Source organism: Tripterygium wilfordii, chromosome 13 (assembly GCF_013401445.1).
Source record: "Tripterygium wilfordii isolate XIE 37 chromosome 13, ASM1340144v1, whole genome shotgun sequence".
Classification (NCBI taxonomy): Eukaryota; Viridiplantae; Streptophyta; class Magnoliopsida; order Celastrales; family Celastraceae; genus Tripterygium; species Tripterygium wilfordii.
This window is the reverse complement of record NC_052244.1, coordinates 4,285,181-4,304,978: the sequence shown is the minus strand read 5'-3', so window position 1 is coordinate 4,304,978 and position 19,798 is coordinate 4,285,181. Positions and strand designations below refer to the sequence as shown.

The following is a 19,798-nucleotide window of genomic DNA, read 5'->3' as shown; positions in this document are numbered from 1 at the left end:
AAAATACCACTATATTCAAAACAACCAATCTATATATTCTTTCACACACCGCTGACATCATAAGTTCTTAAATTTTTTTCTCAAACGAAATTTCAAAATATTTTCTCTCTCAAAATATAGTTAGATTTCGAAAAAAAAACCACATTTAAAATCAGCGTGTAAAACTCTTTCCAACAAAACTTGTTGTCAATATGTTTTATCGATTCATGCACTGATTACATTATTTTAGAAAACAATAGAATTAATATATGTAGTACAAAAATAATGAAATTGTTGTCTGTAATACTAAAATAATGAAATTGTTGTCTAAAATACAGAAAATAATAGAATTACATCAAAAAACAATGAAATTATTGTTTGGAATACAAAAAATAATGAAATTGCATCCAAAATCATGAGTTCTTGCTGTAATTCCTTTTTTGAAAATGATGTAATTACAGGTATAGTATGAAAAATATCATTGTTTATTTTAAAAACATGAAAATTTGATAGATCAACATATATATTATTGAGAAACAACTAGAATTGACCACTTGTATTACATAATCGCATCATGATAATCCATTATGTCCTTGTTCTTAAAATATATTGGATATTAGAACATATTCGTAGTTAGTTAAAACAATGCAATTGAGGGTTACACTCTGAAACCTGAGTGTTTATGGCTGCTTTTCTTCTTTACACAACTACTACATAAAAAATTTAAAAAATTGACAAAGCAATTATAAAATAATGCAATTATGTTTCATCTTAAATGGAATGTCACTATACATGATCAAGTCATCGTCATCCCATCTCCATCAACCACAACGCACGTTTGCCCTAGACTTTGAAGAAGACTTGGAATTAGTTAACAAAACTTCCTTTTTTAATGTATAGGCACAAGTCATATTTTGTCCAAGTAGACGCTGTCATTTTTGATAGTACTAGGTTCATAATCTACATATTCATAGACATCAATAATCTAGGTGACAATGTTAACAAAGCATCTGACATGTAAATTGTATCATTTGTGTTTTTTTTTTACAAAATTACTCATATTTATTTAAAAAAACTGGTCCATATATTCTCTCGTACAAACATCATAGGGTTTTTTTAAATAAAATTTCAAAATATTCTCTCTCAAAATACACATCGAAAAAAATTACATATTCGAAATCAGCATGTAAAACTTTTCTCAACTAGACCAATTGTAAATATTTTCTATCAATTCATTCATTAATTATATTTGTTTTGAAAACAATAGAATTATTGTCTGTAGTACAAGATTAATGAAATTATTGTTTGGTATACCAAAAATAATGGAATTACTGTCTAAAATATAGAAAATAATTGAATTATTGTCTGAAATACAAAACAATGGAATTACATCCAAAATCATGAGTTCTTACTATAATTTTATTGTTTTTGAAAACAATGTAATTACATGTATAAAATGAGAAATCTCATTGTTTATTTTTAAAACATTGAAATTTGATAGTTAAACATATATATTATTGAGATTGGATAACAATGGAATTGAGTGAAATTCTGAAACCCGAGTGTTTTATGTGTTCATGATGTTATTCAATTGTCTATGTATAACAATGGAATAACAGTATAGACAATGAAATTTACCATTTCGAAGGCCAATTAATTTTACTAAAATTGGATATTAGTACATATTTGTAGTTGGTTAAGATGATGTAATTGAGGGTTACACTATGAACCTAAGTGTTTTAAGTTTTTATGATTAAATTCTATTTTTTTAAACAATGAAATAATGCAATTTTTGGTTCTATCCAAAAAAACATGAGCGTTGCCCACGAAAAGAGCAACCGATTACAAAATAAAAATTTAAATAGATTGAGTATTTCGATATAGTTTAGCGCGACTCCAATTTATCTACTTAAAACTATCAAATCCAAGTCATAAGCAACTAAAAAATGCACACAAAAACGTTTTGAATTACATATTTATGAGGTTGTTTATTACTTGGAAGTTGTTTAGTTGCATCAAATAATTAAAATACACGTTTGTGAGGCAATATCATTCCTAAAATTGTGACAGTGTTTTTAAAACAATGTAATTAAGAACGGTCAGGTAAAACATATTAACAATGTGTCTTGTTGGAAAGAGTTTGACATACTGAGTCCGAATATGTAATTTTTTTTGAAATCTAATATTTATTTTTAGAGGTAAAACATTTTGAAATTTTGTTTAAGAAAAGAAAAATGGCTAGGTAAGTGTAATTCTTTTCAATTTGTTTTAAAAAAAATTGCCTAGATAAGTGTAAGTCTTTCATTTTTTCAAAAAATTTTAAAATTGTCATGTTAACAAACTTTTATGGCATGCCACCTAGATTATATAAATTATGTACCTCTAGTACTACCGGAAAAATAATTATGTTTTTTGAAACATGGGTTTGGGAAGAGGTAGGATTCTAATCCACGACCTATGGGTGGGTGATCCCTTACATGCAAGGTGATTGTCGTTCAAACAACGGCTCACTTGCAGAAACATAATGATGTTGATTTATTAAATAATGATGTTGATTTTTTTAACAATGATGATAATTTAATTAATTCTTAGCTTGGGTTGACTTTATAGACTTTTAATTTATCGGTTACAGTAATAAGGAAGAAATGCTACGATCACAGATGGGTTCACACTTGCTTTGTTTTATTTGTGCTGCAAAGTTTGAGATAATAATATAAGTATATACTAACAAGAATGGCAAAACTGACCCAAAACTAAAAAAGGGGAATGTTTGATCTAGGGCATGGTGTAAGCTATAAAATTTGCTAAGATGCTTTGCACATGTTCAATGTAGCGATTTAGGTAGCTATTACTATTCTTTTCATTACATGCAAACCCGAAACCACTACTTTTCGAGTATGAACTAAATAAACCTATGAAATACCACCATGCACCATTATCCGCAAAACTATCATACCATCATTATCCGCAAACAATGAATTAAATAAGCACATAAAACAAATAACCATTATAAAGTCTTACTTGTCACTTCATCGTGCTCTATTTTTTATTTTATTTTTTATTATTGAAAATATCATTGAGAAATATGTTTTTCATTGGAATCGAACATTGGGCATTCATATTTCTAACACAGTCGATGGTCAACAGAATCACCTCTCGATAAATCATGCTCTATTATTTGGCATAATTACTACCTAGTAGAATGGCCCGACAATTTTCAAGGAGATTGTAATTGTTTGTTTTCCTATACACTTTGTAGAGATTTTCGAAATAGCATGGAACTTTCATTTTACACTAATAACTTACACAAACTAACAACTTTTATCTTTGATTGTTGCGGATAAGCCGAGTTCTGAAGTCACATCTTCCTTGTCTGATACTGCCAAAAGAATAGTTATATTTTTATGGTTGTTTTTCTTCTTTCCACACCTACTACGTAAAAAAATAAAAATAAAATTGACAAAGCAATTATAAATAATGCAATTAGGTTTCATCTTAAATGGCATATCACTATACGTGATCAAGTCACATCGTCATCCCATCTCCATCAACCACAACGCGTTTTGGCCCTGGACTTTGAAGAAGACTTGAAAATAGTGAAGGCACAAGTCATATTTTGTCCAAGTAGACGTTGTCATTTTCGATAGCGCTAGGCATTCATAATCTATATATTCATAGTCATCCATAATCTAGGTGGCAATGTTGACAAAGCATCTGACATGTAAAGTGTATTATTTGTTACAAAAATACTCTTATTTATTTAAAACAATTAGTCCATATATTCTCTAGCACACCAATTGACATCATAGGTTTTTTATTTTTTTAAACGAAATTTCAAAATATTTTCTCTCTTAAAATACATGTTAGATTTCAAAAAAATACATATTATGAATTAGCATGTAAAATATTTTCGAACAAGACCCATTGTCAATATTTTCTATCGATTCGTTCATTAATTACATTATTTTTGAAAACAATCGAATTATTGTCTGTAAGACAAAATTAATGAAATTATTGTTTGGAATATAAAAAAAATGGAATTATTGTCTGAAATATAGAAAATAATGAAATTACATCCAAAAATAATGGAATTAATGTCTGAAATACAAAAACAATGAAATTATATCCAAGTCATGAGTTAATTTATTTTAGAAACATTGAAATTTGATAATTGAACATGTATATTATTGAGATTGGATATTATAACATGTTTGTAGTTGGTTAAAACAATAGGATTGAGTGAAATTTTGAAACCCAAGTGTTTTATGCATTCATGATGTTATTCCATTATTTTTGAAAACAATGGAATAACAGTAGAGACAATGGAATTTATCATTTGAAGGCCAATTTTACTGAAATTGGATATTAACACATATTTGTAATTGGTTAAGATGATGTAAACCAAAGTCTCATGGAAAAGGAAAAACAAGTAATTTCTAGTGTTTGAACAAAAAGGTTGCTAATGCTTTCCATGTTTGGTTTGGTGGAAAACATAAATTTAAACTACAACATTACTTTTTTTCTTTAATTAAAAACTATTATTTTTACTATATAAATTTTATTTTTATTACATAAAAACTCCACAAGCTTGAAATGACTCCACTGTGAAAAGCACCGTCCCAATTTGCACATTGTCTTCCGATTTACCTCGGCAATTAGCATCCCAGAGGGAAAATGACATCCCGTCCTTGGAATGGGATGTTGTTTTCCTTCCTTTAGAAGTCTTTTCTTAGATGACTTTTATTTGTTTTCAATTGACTGTCTCATTTTTCTGTTAACAAACACTGAACAATACAAAAAAAAATTCCTAGAGTCGTATTTTCCTTCAGACAAACAAAGCATAAGTGTTTTATATTTTTATGATGAAATTCGAATTTTTTTTAAAGAATGGAATAACGAAATTTTTTGTTCTATCCAAAAAAGCATGAGAGCTGCCCATGAAAAGAGCAACCGATTACCAAACAAAAAACTAAAACATATTGAGTATTTTCATATAGTTTAGCACGACTCCAATTTATCTATTTAAATCATAAAATCCAAGTCATGAGTAACTAAAAAATGCACACAGAAACGTCTTGAATTACATGTTTATGAGGTTGTTTATCACTTAGAAGTTCTTTAATTGCATCAAAATAATTAAATTACGTGTTTATGAGGCAATATTAATCCTAAAATTGTGACTGTGTTTTCAAAACAATATAATTAAGAACGACTAGATAAAACATATCAATAATGAATCTTGATTTACATGTTAAATCCAAATATATAATTTTTTAAACTTGTCATGTAAATAAATTTGTGTGACATGCCACTTAGATTATATTATATAAATTATGTACCTCTAACACTACGGGAAAAACAATGATGTTGATTTATTAAATAATGATGATAATTTAATTAATTCTCTACTCTACTAGCTCAGGTTGACTATGTAGATTTTTTATTTAACGGGTACGGCAATAAGGAAGAAATGCTACAATAACAGGTGGGTTCACAATTCACAACGTTTTTGCTTGGTTTTATTTGTGCTGCAAAGTTTGACATAATAATATAAGCTTATTTAATAAACCAACACTAATCCTGCAATCTTGGAACGCACCCTAAAACCAAATTACGTAACCAAAAAAGTATTTACAACTCTTTCATTTCATCTTTTTCTTCTTAAGAACAAGTTACCCCCTTCAAGTCAGTCAAGTGATACTCAAACAGCACACCTTCCATCCATTATTCAACCAAAAGAGTACAGAATTCAACCAACACCAACATTCTCTGCCTTGAACGATCAGCTACATCCTCTGCTGAGCTTCTAGCATAGCTGCACTCTTGAAATATATATACGAGAGGAAAGAAAGCAATATAAAATCAATGAGCATTATCATATAAGATATTTCTTCCTGACATAATATGAATGCTTTCTAACATAGCATGAAAAATATGTAACGGAAGGCAAAGCATAAAAGATCAAAAACAAAAAGAAGCCAGAGAGGGTGACTTACACTTGAACTGAAGAAATTTTTTGCTGAAACAGGAGCAGAACTGGATAGAATTGTAGGCCCCCCTTTTCGAGTTGTTTTCATTGATCAACATATACATCTTTGAAGGCATGCCATAGCCTCATAGGTTCTGGAATTGTAAATATGAGAAGAATGAAAGCATATATAGTATTCAATTTGAACATAAGTGCTTCTAAATTTGCCTTATGAAAGTAGTCCTAGACATCGATATATGCACTGAAAACAAACATCATTATATATAGCTGGGCTTACATGGCATTGTTGATAAACATATACATCTTTCTTTTTCACCGGAAGCTTCCAATAAAAAAAAGTTATTGGGAATTGAATATCTAGTAGCATAACACCAAAAATATATGTAGAAGAAAAGTATAACACAACGAAAATGATAAAAGATCACAAAAAGGAGAACACAGAATGACTTACCCAGGCCCATCTTTATATTCCAGTTTATTTTTCTCCTTCTCTTCCTCGCTGGAGCTGAATCTTCACTGTGGTTGTCCACATTGAAACAATTGTTGCTATAGCCTCCATTATCTTTAGTATCTTGAAACAATGGCTCTTTGACGTCATCATCCACATACCTTGCTTCAAGGAGGACTGGTCGGATCATCCCAAGTAGAGTTGGGTTGGATCATTGAAGGTCTACATCATCTTCTCTGCCATGGGGAACTCTTTTGACCTTACAATAGTTTCTCGAAACTTTTCGAGTTGATTTTCGTCGAACCCTTAGAAATTTAGTAAATCTAAATGTATTTAGCTTCCATTTCATTTTCTTCCTGCTTAGTACTGGAGCTAACTTTTCAATAGGGTTACCCACATTGAAACTACTGTCATTGTAGCCTCCACTATCTTTAGCATCTTGTGTCACTGATTCTTCAACATCATCCACACAATCTTGCTTCAAGAAGAAATGGGTCAGATCACCACAAGGAGAGTTAGGTTGGACCACTGAACAACAATTTCTATCTTCTATGTCACGAGTGTATAGCAAATGGACGCCACACTTTTTGACCACACAATAGTTTATAGCATCTTCTTCAGCATAGAATTCAATTGAGATCTCATCCGCATCATCTGCTTCTTTAGGTATCCTTCTCCAATCATTTACCAATGATTGATTATAAACTAAACAGACTTGAGTTGACTGAATAGCATCTTCAGATCTCCAAATAAACTCCAAACCACAGTTGGCACTGAAGCTGTCATCTCTGTCGGTTCTTATGTGGCAATTATAGTTCACAAAACAGAGATTGCTGTATTTAGGGAAGTCCTTGAAATCAAGAACAATGCTGAAAACCAAGCAGAATAACTCAGCATTACACCAATGTGGAGGAAGCTTTGCAGTTAGTGAGGATTCCCCACTTTTATATTTGAACCAATCTGGAACATCACCTCCTGGAAAAATGATATTGGCTACTCCAGTGTTCTGCATCAAGATAATCAGAAATTTTATATAATGATAATCAGAAATTTTAATTTAAAATGGGTGTATAAATGTAGAGATAGATAGACCCATATTGAGAGAGAGAGAGAGACCACTATGCTTTCTGGATAAATGGCTTTCCCGTGCAGCAACCTCGATTCTACATCTGCCACTATGCTATTTCGTGCATTTTGGTCCAATTTCCAACAATTTGGAAAATGAAAAACAGTATCATCTTGAGCTTTGCAAGAGTCAAATACTCCTCTGGCAGCTGTGGATAAAGGACTTGCCACCATTTCTAGTGATATGCAATTCGCTGCATATATAAATTGGATATTCATTGGAAGCTCAGGAAGTGATTGAAGCCTCCTGCAGTCCTCCAGGTTAAGATGTATGAGATTGGTAAGCTGTTTGATGGCAACAGGTATTTTCTGAAAATTGTTTCCAGAGAGATTCAGCCTTTCCACCGAAGATAACCACACAAAAAGATCAGTCAACTCCCTCAGATGTATATTAACTTCTTGTTGATGCTCCCTTCTTTTCAATGGAAAACGCACACCAAAATCCACGAGTGGTTTTAGTTTATAAATGCTGGTGGGGAGACTCTTAAGCCTCGTGCACCCACCAAGGTCCAACGCAATTAGGGATTTGAGATTGCAGATTGTTGATGGAACTTCTTCGATTGCGGTCCCATCTAAATATAAATATTGGATCTCCAATGATACCTCTGGGAATTTCTTGATAAGGGAACAGCCCCGAAGATTCAGACATTTCAAATTAGAAATATTTCTAACTTGAAGATTCTTAAGCCTATCGCAAAACATAAGAACCAGTTCTTGAAGATTTGTAGCCAGTGAGAGGTCTGGGATTTCGATCAACTTCTTTGAGTAAGAGAGATCAATCTCCTTCAAGTGCACAAGATTCTGCGGCAACAATGAAAAATATTATTTAAACGTTACATCCTAAATAGTATAAGAACATTTTTACTTAGTGTTCTCTCAATATTTCATTCACACTCTACATAATCTATCTACTCAATAGTGGGTTGGAAATCATATATAATGCACAAGATTTTAATTTTACGTTTCAGAAGTTATTTAGGAGTTATATAATGTGCGGACGAACATGTGACCCAATGATAGAGTTGTAGAGTTACAACCTAGATGGCGGTAAGGTCTGCGTACAACTTGCCCTAATCCCTAACCCTGCCCACAACAGGAGCCTTGTGCAAGAAAGTTGTTTACCTACATTTAGGAGTTCTTCATTCTCTTTTAACTTTATTCTTAAATTTTTAAGGCCAAAGAATAATAATACATGCACAAAAAAATGCTAATATATGGAACAATTCGTCAAGATGGATTAAGAATAAAATATTATGGCGAGTTCATAATAATCATAATATTATAAACACACCTATTAGACATAAATTGATTGTATTCTAATCGTTTTTAATTAATTTTTAGAATACTTGATTTTATAGTAATATATTAAAAGAAAAAGGTTTCTAATATGTCACTATATTTCCTTTGGAGGAATCTAGAATTTATGATTTATGCATCCATCATCCATGACAAAGAAAAATGTAAAGGCATACCTGTCTTCCATTCCATAGTCGTTCAACATGGCTGTTAGGCATTACGAGCTTAACTAGATTCACTGGATGAAACTTTGATGGTAAATATGTCAAAGGGTATTGCTCCCAATACATATATCTTAACTTGTTAGAAAGAGAATCAAGGCCATGAGGAAGGCACACAGAAGACGAACAGACTCTGATTTTGAGGAACTCAAGATTGTGCATCCTTTCAAATGCTATAGGATTTATGCTTAATTGTCTTAGTTTAAACACGTCCAACAATATGCTTTTGACTGTCTCAGTCCCCTACAAATCAAGGTGAGTAAGGTAGTTATGACATAAATTAAAATGCATATTGTGAAAAAATATCCATAACGATTTTTTCTACAGGTGAGGTCACATATGAAATACAAAGTCAGTACTTAGACTCTTACCGTGTTCTTTGTCAATACATCACAGATGTCATGATGATCCCACAACCTGCTGCGTTTCCCCGGCTCTTCAATGGATTCTTCACGAACAATTTGTCGACCCATTTCTTTTAGCAAGTCATGCATCCATACTCGACCCGTTCGAATAGTTATAAGAGATTTGTCAATAAGCACACCAAGTACGATATCCATAGAATAATTGCAAGCATCATGGAAGCATTTGACTTCATTAACATACTCTCCTTCAAAGAGACACGCAATATTAAGAAACAAATTTTTTTCTTGGTAGTCCAGTCCATGATAACTGATAAGCAACACTTGCTGCACAGCCATGTTTGGGGTTCTCTCTAATTTCCTCAGTGCACTTTCCTTTTCTTGCTTGCTCCTTCCATATAGATGGGAACCCAAGATTCTAAGAGCCAAAGGATGACCTTTTGCATAATTTATTGCCCTGTTTGACAATCTCATTTGATGACCTTCTGGTGGATGCTCTTGTTTGAAAGCGTATCGACTAAAAAGACGGAGACTTTCATTGTAATCCAACCCTGGAACATCATAGATCCCATCAACTCCATTCCTAAGCACTTGTTTATCCCTACTTGTTATCATGACAATGCTTCCAGGACCTAGGCAATCACGCCATCCAACTAAAAGCTCTATATGCTGAAAATCACTTATATCGTCCAAAATAATAAGAACTTTCATACGACGGAGCCTTTCCCTTATAAAAGGAATTCCTAGATTAGGAGTGCCTACATTTAAGTTCCCATCCTTCAGTAATCCAGTAACAAGTTTCTCTCGTAACTCACTTAGCCCACGCTTCTCACATGTTTCTCTTACATCTTCAATAATACAATGCCCTTCAAATTGGGGGAAAAAATGGTTAAAAAATTCTCTAGCAAGTGTCGTTTTACCAATACCGCCCATCCCCCAAAGTCCTATTATGCGAATATCTTCATCAATCGTGCTCAGTAATGATTCAATTTTCTCAAAGTGAGAACTCATTCCAACAAGATTACCAAAATTGCTTGAGGAAGTGTAGTAAAGCTTGCCCAAAATATCTTCAACAATACTTTTAATAAGTGTAGCCTCAGGCCTGGAAAGAAAAAGAAGTAAACTCGAATTATACGCTGATTTTGAACTTAAAAAAAATCGTTCTGATATTAAGAATATCAAAAAGAGAGAAAAAGAAATGAATTACCTTGTGACCTGTGAATCCCATCCAGATAAATTAGCAGCTTTGGTCAAAACATTCTTCCATGTTTGTATCGTTGGATGACCTTCATACCGAGCTAAAGCCAGTCCAAAAGGGCCTGATTGGTTTCTTACATGTGATGGATCCACCTTGAAGAAGACTGGTATAACAATTTGTCCATTTTCTTTCTTACATTTCATGATTTGCACAAGTTCGTCTAAACACCACCTTGAAGAACCATAGTTTTCTGAGAAAATGATGAGTGAGATTTTTGATTCGGCAATTGTCTTAAGAAGAGCATCTGAAACATCATCTCCTCTCCTGAGGTCATCATCAATGAAAGCTACAATTTTTGCGCTACACAATGCAGCATGTAGATGACTGAGAATGTTGTCACGAGTATCAAGTCCTCTGAAACTAATGAAAACATCAAACTTCCCAAGGGTAGGAGTTGAGGAAGAAGGAGAAGAAGAAGAAGAAGGAGAAGAAGAAGAAGAAGAAGCAGCTACCAATGCCATAACCAGTCACTAAAAAGATGTAACTTCAAAAATCAAAACTAGGCTTTTAAAGAATTGGAGAGGAGTGAAAGTCGTCAAGCAAAAACTTTTTTATTTCTTTTACGGGCAAGATAATGCTAAATAAATTCGGCTGAAGTGACTACTTGCCCTTCTTTATCGAAGTTTCTATCACGTATCTGGTTGATTATGCCATAACCAGAAATTGAAAATTAATAATAATAATAATAGGTGGATTTATTTATTAGTGTAAAAAATGAAATTCTCAAGGTATTTATAAAAATATTTTTCAAATGCCTAGAGGAAAGCTATTACTACTATAGAGAGGTTTTACTGTATTTTTAAAAATAACTTCAAATGCTGGACGAAACCAACTTTTTTTGTTGAAAAATAGAGCAAAACACAACATGGGGAAAACTAACTGCAACTTTATTGACAGAGATGACTTGTGGCTATCTATCTCTTTCAATTCTTGTTCTTTCTCTTCTGCCAAACATATCTTTGTGAAGTCATTTTCCATCCTTTTGAGTTTGTGATTTTTTGGTATTATTATTGTAAAATGAAAGTTAAACTATTTCTAAGATTTCTTCAAAATGCAGAGGAAAACGCCTTGGAGAAAAATAATTGCAACATCCATGATAACGATAAATTGAACCTCTCAATTTTTAAAAAATTCTTGCTCTTTCTCTCTCCCAAACAGAAATTTTTTTCTTGAAGTCATTTTCCATGAAAAAGATGACCCACAACTTATCTCTTCGAGTACCAGTAATTTACAAGCAAAAGTACAAGAACAGTCAAATTCTTTTGCTTTTGGGTAGAATGAATATCATAAGGAATATATGCATCTCCAACTAAGACAATTATTCAGATTTGAATATCTAAGGGAAGACATTAGGGGGAAAATAGTACCAAATAAGATGAAAAAAAAACCATAATTTGAAGCAGCTGCTTTCTGTTAAGTTAAAAAGAAGTTAGAGATCAACTTACTCAAGCTTCGATTCACAGCAGCATATGCAGAGCAGAGGGCCCTTCTTGATTCGGGTTCTGTAACGTCTCCAACAAAGTTCAATAAATTTGATTTGGATTCTTCACGGACAATTTGTAGGCGCATTTCTTGTAGCAGATCATCCATCTATACTCGACCCATGTGAATCATATAAGATATTTGACAATAAGAATCAGAATTCCGATATCTGTAGAAAAAACGTAGCAGTAGCAGTAGCAGTGATTACGGAAGCATTTGGCTTCACTAACATACACTCCCTTAAAAAATGCAAATTAGTCTTCTTCACAAGAGGAATATTAGTTAGAAAACGTTTTCACAGAAAATGACACACCAATTACATTCATTGTGCTTTTTTGAAGACCAACCAATTACATTCATTGTGCTTTTTATCACACGCAAAAGCAGAAATTGAATTTGAATGTTGTCTTTTTCCCACAGATGTTTTTAAGCTTCAGAACTAGCAATATATGGAAAATCTAGAGAAAAAAAAAAGTGATTTTAACTGTGAAAGGATGGCGATGGGCTTGGGCAGTTTCAGGCTCATATTCACGCTTGTTAAAGAAGAGAGGGTAGCAACTAGCAAAGAAGAATACAGTCGTCACTTCCAAGTCGGAAAAAGACATCCTCAGAGGCAACTAGAACGACTTACTGAAGGTAAGACGAAAAAAAGACATACTTTGAAGCAGTTTCTGTTAGCTTAAAAAGAAGCCAGGGAGCGACTTACTCAAGGTGTGATGCACACAAGAAGCGTATGCAGAGCAGCAGAAGCCCCTTCTTGATTTGGGTTGTATCCCCTGTTCGAATGGACGCAACTCCGATGATCTTCCGCCGTCTTCCCAGCATCTCTGCTTCATCTTCTCTTTGGGTTCTCCGCCTCATTTCTACCAGCTGCCCCATGTGGCCTTCTGGGACCTGGCTTGAAGCCTTGAACAGTTGAACCATTCATCTTGAATTGTTGGGCTTTGGTTCAGTTGGGCCTGTCTACAACATTGGGTCGGTGCTTCACTAGCCCAAGCAAGTGTTAAATCTTTCAGTGCCCAAGAAAGATTGATCAGGTCCAACTCTGTCACCGAATGTTCACACATTTCAATTTGAGAATCCAAAGTTGCATATTCTTACAATATGCATATTCGGACAGATTTATGACCATTCAGACAATCAAACTGCAATGTGTCATAAAAAATAAATATAAAGAATCTGCCCAAACATTGAGAATTTGTTTGTGTGTACATATTGAAACAATTTCTACATTGGATTCTCAAATTGGAACTATGAACAGTCGGTTATTAAGTTAGAAATTGACAACTCTTTCAGTGATCAATGTTGCATTACTCTTATTCAAAATGAGATAGCTTCACATTATTTTTACACAACTTATTTTATTCATAATGGTTACATCATCTTTGTATCCATTTGAGTTATTTCTATTTTCAAAGGGCAAAAATATATATTTTGTCCCTCAACTATACCCTTGATTTCATTTTTGTCTTTAAACTTTTTTTGCTCTTAAATCATCCCTCAACTATTTAAAGGTATCATGTACGTCCCTCAAATGATTCCGGCATCAAAAAAAATCATACGTGACATCCCAGTTGGTATAATTTTTACACCTGTCATCTCACTTGGCTTAAATTTTATATCTGTCATCTCATAAAATCCCCAGAATATCTAACGCTTTAAAATTTCCAAACTATTTTGTTGTATAGTTTAAGCACTAAAAGTGTTAGATATTAATAGTTTAGGAATAATATTGTTCCCGTTTGTCAAAATTTGTCAACTAAGATGTACTTCGATATGCCAAATACATGTTACGTTGGATTTTTCTGGCTACTCTCTCATTTGAAGGTCAAAATTGATACATTTCAATAGTTGAAGGACAAAGTTAGAAAAAATGTTTTTAAGGACGAAAATGAAACTAAAGGTATAATTGAGGGACTAAATGTTATATTTTTTCATTTTCAAAGGACTACAATAGCTGCAAGTATAAGGTAGTAGCCGATGTAATTAAAACATTCAACTCAATTAAATGAAAGCTTAATCTCTTCTTCTTCTTCTATCAGTAGGGATGAAAATGGGTCGGGCCGGGCCTGGCTTTGACAGGCCCTAGGCTCGGTCCGTTCCCATTAAATAAGGCCCGAGCTCGAGCTCAGCTCGTTAGAAAAGAGCCCGGCCCTAGGCTCGGCCCGTCGAGCCCCGGCCCGTTTGTTGGCTTGATCATAAATATAAAAAAAAAAACCTGTAAAAATGACTTAAATAAAATCCAACATTAATACAAGTAAAATTATTACAATAGCAGCCAACATTATATAAACTCCGTAAGTAAACTCCAAAATAATATACGAGTCAAATACTTCATAAACAATAACAAAATCTGTAATTAAACTCCAACAATTCTTCTTGATTGTAAGCAGCTTGAATCTCTATGTTTTGAAATGAACTCTGTAACTTCCGAAACTCCAACCTAACAAGTAGCAAAGTATCAATTAACTAAGTGAGTTTGGTAACATGGTCCATATCAATCAACCTATGCATTATCACAGGAATCAATTGATAAAGTATAACCTATGATGGAAATTCTATTTGGGAAAAGGAAATCAGTGACACTTTATCTGAGCTTTTTTTTTTCATACGTTTGCTAAGTTACATTCTTTGAACTATGTATCTCTCTTTTGCAGAGTGGCAAGCAATAAAACTAAGCTTCCATGGCTGCACCCTAGTTTGCAAACACCATCATATTAAATTGATGACTTCAGATCAGATAGTGGAAGGCAAGAAAAGGGGAAAATCATTAGTATTTGGGTAAATAAGAAACTAACATTTGAACCATATGATGCAGAGAAGAAAACATCTGAACACATAGATATCAGCTTTAATAAGAATCTCCAGGTTTTAATTATCACATTTTATTACCATAATATGATAATTAGGAAAATCTAGACCACAGGAAGGAGCTATATTGGACAAATTATGCACCATAGAAGTAAATTAGCACAATTATGTCACATATCATCACAACATATAACTAAAGCTTAATCCTGATATCACGCAAAACCTCAGAGGAATAAAACCAGAGCAATACATTTGTACATACCATACTCTGTATGAAGAAAGATTTGTAAATATTGAACATAATCTAATAGTATTACACTCACCTAACTTTTATGGAACATTGAGAACAAACTCTTCATCCTTTTCTTCTTTCTGCAAACAAATAAAAATAAAAAAACAATCATCAATCTAAAATGTGAGGTTTTAAAACTTAATATTATAGGAAGTTTAAGTGATATCAAATGAAATAATCACCTTGCGCGATTTCTTCTTTAACCCATGAAGATTTCGTATCCAATCACCTTCACACATCAAACCTTCAACAGTTTTTGGTGCTAAATTAGCCCGATATGTGTCAATAACTCTACTACCTGTACTGAATGTAGCCTCTGAAGCTACTGTTGTGATGGGAATAGCTAGAACATCTGAAGCCATTTTTGACAAAATACGATACTTTAGGCTATTTACCCTCCACCAACCTAAAGCATTCCATTTTCCTCTTTCTTCTTGAGAACATCTATAAACAACTTCTCCTAGGTAAACATCCAAATCAAATTTTGTAGGGGGAGCATTTTCAGTCATGTCTACAAACTCATCAAATTTAGACCATCCAGAATTAATATCAACTGTAGAGCTAGAACCAACATCATCTCCCTGGGATTTAGATGATCTCTGGCTACTACCTTCCTCGTTGGTTGAGGCAAAATTAGCTGCATACTGCTCATACATTTCATATAAAGCTCCACGGACCTTCTCAATATTGTATATCACTTCGGACTTTTCATAAATCAATGGAAAACAAAATTCAATCAACTTCATTTTTCACCGTGGATCTAAGACAGCAGCAATCGAAATCAATAAATTACACTCACCCCAATACTTCTCAAACTTCACATTCATTTTCCCAACCATAGCTTTGATGTATATGTTGTTATCCATTGCTCTCTTTTGTAAAATTTCTTTCACTCGATACATCTCAGAAAGAAATAAATTAGAAGTTGGGTAGTCACTTCCCCATATGAGATTAGTGATTGTGTTGAACACAGATAAGATTTGACACACATTCTCTACTCTCTCCCATTCTTCCTCTGTTGGTAAATTATGATAAAGAGGTTCCCTCTCTTTAAAAATAAAAAATGCATCCTTAAACTTCAAAGCAAGTGACAACATCTCAAAAGTAGAGTTCCAACGTGTTGGAACATCCAAAATCAGCTTCCTAGCAGGTAGTTGCAATTGCTTAACTATTTCAGTGAACTTCAAAAATCGTGCTTCAGAATTTTTCAAAAATTTGACACTTTCCCTCACATTGTAAATCACATCATCAATGGCAGCAATTCCATCTTGAACTAAAAGATTGAGAATGTGTGCACAACAACGAACATGAAACAATTTTCCATCAAGTATCAATTTCTTATTTCTTAGAAATGTGTTCTTCAAAGTTCTAATTGCCACATCATTATAAGAAGCATTATCAACAGACAAAGAATAAACTTTATTTTCAATTCCCCACTCAGTCATGCATTTGAAGAGAGCATCAGCAATATCAACACCACCTCGTGGAGGTGGTATATTCACAAAGTTAAGTACTCTTTTCTGCAATTTCCAATTAGCATCAACAAAGTGTCCAGTAACAACCATGTATTCTATTTGTTGACAAGACCTCCACGTGTCAGTTGTCAAACAAATTTTGCTAACATTTTTTAGTAATGACTTCAACTTCTTTTTTTCTTTATCATACTCTTCCATGCAATCACTTTGCGTAGTGATACGAGTATATGGTATATACTCATGAGAACTATTCTTCATGATAAGATTAAATCCCTCTTGCTCCACTATAGAGAATGGATGCTCATGCATGAGAATAAAATGTGCAATACTATCTCTGACCTTCTTATAATCATATATAAAAGCAGAATGAGGAGATGTCTCACTAGTGATTTTACCCGAGCGGAAACCCAATATCTTTTGAGACTTTTGATTTGTCATCCTTCTTGCACATCCCTTTAAATGTCTCCTGAAATGAGATGTCGTGCCACCACTGATTTGAAGTTGCGCCTTGCAATGTTTGCATTGCATTTTGTTTGTTCCTTTTACTTCATCGAACTCATCCCAAACCGCAGATCTCCTTCTCTTTCTTTTCTTATCAATCTCTAGACTTTCATCATTTTCGTTATCTCCTCCCCCATCTCCCTCTTCAACTCCCTCTTCAACTCCCTCCTCATCTTCATTTTCCACTTCGTCTTCCTCATGCTCTTGTTGTTCTTGCTCTTGCTCTTGCTCTTGCTCCAAATCCATAGTCACACCCACGGGCTGTTCTTCTGTGGTAATCACACCATCAACTTCCATCCTGAAATGGAAGAGTATCAAAAAATAGCTAGGCAAATGACCTAGGAAGAGTTATACAAAAGAAAATAACTAACAGTCTAACATGAACAAATAGTTACAACTTTTTTTAGTCATTCATTTAAGTACTATGAGGATGCAAAAGAAAATTATAACTAACATGAGCAATATTGTCATCACAATCTGAAAGATTAAAATAATATAGAAACATAGAATCACAACTAAAACAGGTATAAAAAGATCATAATGTTGTTTCTGTACAGAAGCAAAAAAAGGACTCCAATAATCAAAACTCAAAATTCATGCATTCAAGCAAAGATATCTTACAATTAAACCAGCCTAAAACAAAATTAAACCACCCCCAATAAGCCATCAAGAGAAGAGATCACAACACACAAAAAGAATGATTAAGCAAAATTAATCAATAGCAATTTCTGGAAATCCTCTTAGTCTATTGATTTCTTGATTTTCCTTTCTTCTTTTTACACGTCTGAGAAAATGGAAGACATTTGGCGATGAGGGGGAGGATAAGATTGTAGAGAACTGTGTAGACTTCCTTTTTGACCACAAAGAAGTGTCTCTCTCTCAGTTGTTTTGTTCACCAAATGAGCTGATTGTTGTGGTGGTTTAACTGTTAAGACATTGTATGTATATAAGGTTTTCTTTCTTTGTTTTTTCTGAGGTATTGTATACAGATTATGGTTGAAACCAGAGAGTTTGTAGGATTTGTTGGGTCCCCAGAATGTTTGGTGGCCATGACTACTGAGACCAATGAATGGGAGAATGCTTGCTTGAACAGTTGAACATCACTATCACTTGCAGCTTTTAATGAACATATAAAAACTGCCATTAACAGCATAAGTTGATCTCCAGTCATGATTTCAAGATTAACAGCATAAATTGACCTCCATTCATCACATTTCAAGATTCACGGCACCATTTATGGGAGCTTCTTATGCTCTGTAATGTTTCTTGATTCTTTCTGTTAAATTACCAGTTGTTCAAAGGAACTCATAACTCAAGTGTACAACACCAGAAAAATCGTCGAACCAGATGCTAAATAGGCTTTTTACACAGCACCACTTATGCAGCAAAACTTGAAAAGAAATGGGAATTACTGTACATCAATCTGACAGGCAGACAAACCATCCAGTGCTTTCATACTAATGTTATATGAAGTTCTATGTAATTTTTTTGTAGAATTATCTATAAACTATCTCTCTTGCTACTACTTGATAGCTTTAATCGCTTAAGTATGTAAGCTGAAAGAGGCTTGGGGTGATGACTACAATAAGATTAAGGGATAATTTTAAGCCATGGGCTAATATTATTTCCAATCATTCTTAAACGTATATAAGCAGAAACCAATGATATCACATATATAAAATCTATAACTACAATTATTTCAGGCAAGAAAACCAGAACACGTCCTTTTCCACATAGAAAAGTAGCAAACAGTATTATCACTCCAATATAAAAGCATTTCAAGCATTATAAAAAGCAGTAATCAAAATAATCACCCTTCCTTTGTTTACTTTAGGGTCCTAATCAAGGGCTTATAAAGTGAACACTCTTCGCCAGTAGCCACCATCCCCAAGTCCTAGAGCTGCTTGGAAATCAAAATTCCACCTTCGTTTCCTACTCTCGGATTCTAGGAATTTTTGTTCAACACAAAAGTACCAAAATTAAAAAACGGATTTAAGATCGAGAGAAAAAATACCTGATAAAAGGTCGAGACATGAGAGCTCAAAACTACAGATAGATGCAGATGATGATCATGCTAGTTCTTCTAGTATGGCCGTTTCTCTGCCCATTGGAGAAGACTCACAAAAGCAACGTTTCAGGAAGAAAATCGAGACTCAAGAAGACGTTTTAGGGTTCCTTTGCTCTCTCGGCTCTCGTTCTCTCTGCTACAATTTTTCCGTATAGGAGCAAGGTAAAGAGACTATGGATTTAGGGAATTAGGGCTTCTTGAATGGGCTTAAAGTCTTAAACAATGAGGAGTCTATTTGGGCTGAATATAGGATATATGAATATAGGATATATAAATATACATATGTGTATATACATACAGGCCCGAGGGCCTACAGGCCGGACTTCTCCAAGCTCGGGCTTGGCCCTAAATATCAAATGAGCTTCCCATTAGGCCCGAGCTTGGCCCCTTTGTCTTACGGGCCGAGCTCGAGCCGAGCCTAAATAGGGCCGCCCGTGAGCCGCCCGCGAGCCGCCCACGGGCCGCCCGGCCCATTTTCAACCCTACTTCTA

General features: G+C 33.7%; 2 protein-coding genes across 16 annotated transcripts; both read right to left on the bottom strand.

Annotated features, from left to right (window-relative positions):
* Nucleotides 1–5,467: 5,467 nt before the first annotated feature.
* On the bottom strand, nucleotides 5,468–13,044 carry LOC120012409 (disease resistance-like protein DSC1). Of its 9 annotated transcripts, none has more exons than XM_038863827.1 (9): nucleotides 12,819–13,044; nucleotides 12,124–12,329; nucleotides 10,628–10,868; nucleotides 9,430–10,522; nucleotides 9,014–9,301; nucleotides 7,533–8,342; nucleotides 6,420–7,422; nucleotides 5,976–6,102; nucleotides 5,468–5,794 (listed from the first exon to the last, which is right to left on the bottom strand). In XM_038863827.1, the coding sequence occupies exons 2-7, from the start codon at nucleotides 12,266–12,268 to the stop codon at nucleotides 6,628–6,630; spliced, it is 3,372 nt and encodes a 1,123-aa protein (XP_038719755.1). In that variant the 5' UTR covers nucleotides 12,269–12,329; nucleotides 12,819–13,044; the 3' UTR covers nucleotides 5,468–5,794; nucleotides 5,976–6,102; nucleotides 6,420–6,627. The 9 variants fall into 9 exon arrangements, with proteins under 9 accessions (XP_038719755.1, XP_038719757.1, XP_038719758.1 ...); XM_038863829.1 differs by having other exon boundaries at nucleotides 12,124–12,268; XM_038863830.1 differs by having other exon boundaries at nucleotides 12,867–13,044.
* Nucleotides 13,045–14,380: 1,336 nt separating this feature from the next.
* Nucleotides 14,381–19,499, bottom strand: LOC120012105 (zinc finger BED domain-containing protein RICESLEEPER 2-like). 7 transcript variants are annotated; one of them, XM_038863377.1, is made up of 5 exons: nucleotides 19,069–19,246; nucleotides 17,122–17,537; nucleotides 15,446–15,723; nucleotides 15,295–15,343; nucleotides 14,381–14,603 (listed from the first exon to the last, which is right to left on the bottom strand). In XM_038863377.1, the coding sequence occupies exons 1-4, from the start codon at nucleotides 19,122–19,124 to the stop codon at nucleotides 15,302–15,304; spliced, it is 792 nt and encodes a 263-aa protein (XP_038719305.1). In that variant the 5' UTR covers nucleotides 19,125–19,246; the 3' UTR covers nucleotides 14,381–14,603; nucleotides 15,295–15,301. The 7 variants fall into 7 exon arrangements, with proteins under 7 accessions (XP_038719305.1, XP_038719306.1, XP_038719307.1 ...); XM_038863378.1 differs by having other exon boundaries at nucleotides 15,446–15,561; XM_038863379.1 differs by having other exon boundaries at nucleotides 15,446–15,507.
* Nucleotides 19,500–19,798: the final 299 nt, after the last annotated feature.

Bases quoted from the DNA above. Each gene is read 5' to 3' on its own strand.
- LOC120012409 (XM_038863826.1), bottom strand. From the start codon at position 11,139: ATGGCATTGGTAGCTGCTTCTTCTTCTTCTTCTTCTCCTTCTTCTTCT. The intron at 10,523-10,627 runs GTAATTCATTTC...TTTTCTTTCCAG, and splicing joins TGGGATTCACAGGTCACAAG to GCCTGAGGCTACACTTATTA. The intron at 7,423-7,532 runs GTCTCTCTCTCT...ATCTTGATGCAG, and splicing joins TTTATCCAGAAAGCATAGTG to AACACTGGAGTAGCCAATAT.
- LOC120012105 (XM_038863372.1), bottom strand. From the start codon at position 19,124: ATGGTGGCTACTGGCGAAGAGTGTTCACTTTATAAGCCCTTGATTAGG. The intron at 17,538-19,068 runs GTAAACAAAGGA...CTTCCATTTCAG, and splicing joins CCCTTGATTAGGACCCTAAA to GATGGAAGTTGATGGTGTGA. The intron at 15,968-16,062 runs GTGAGTGTAATT...ATTTATGAAAAG, and splicing joins GAAGTTTGAGAAGTATTGGG to TCCGAAGTGATATACAATAT.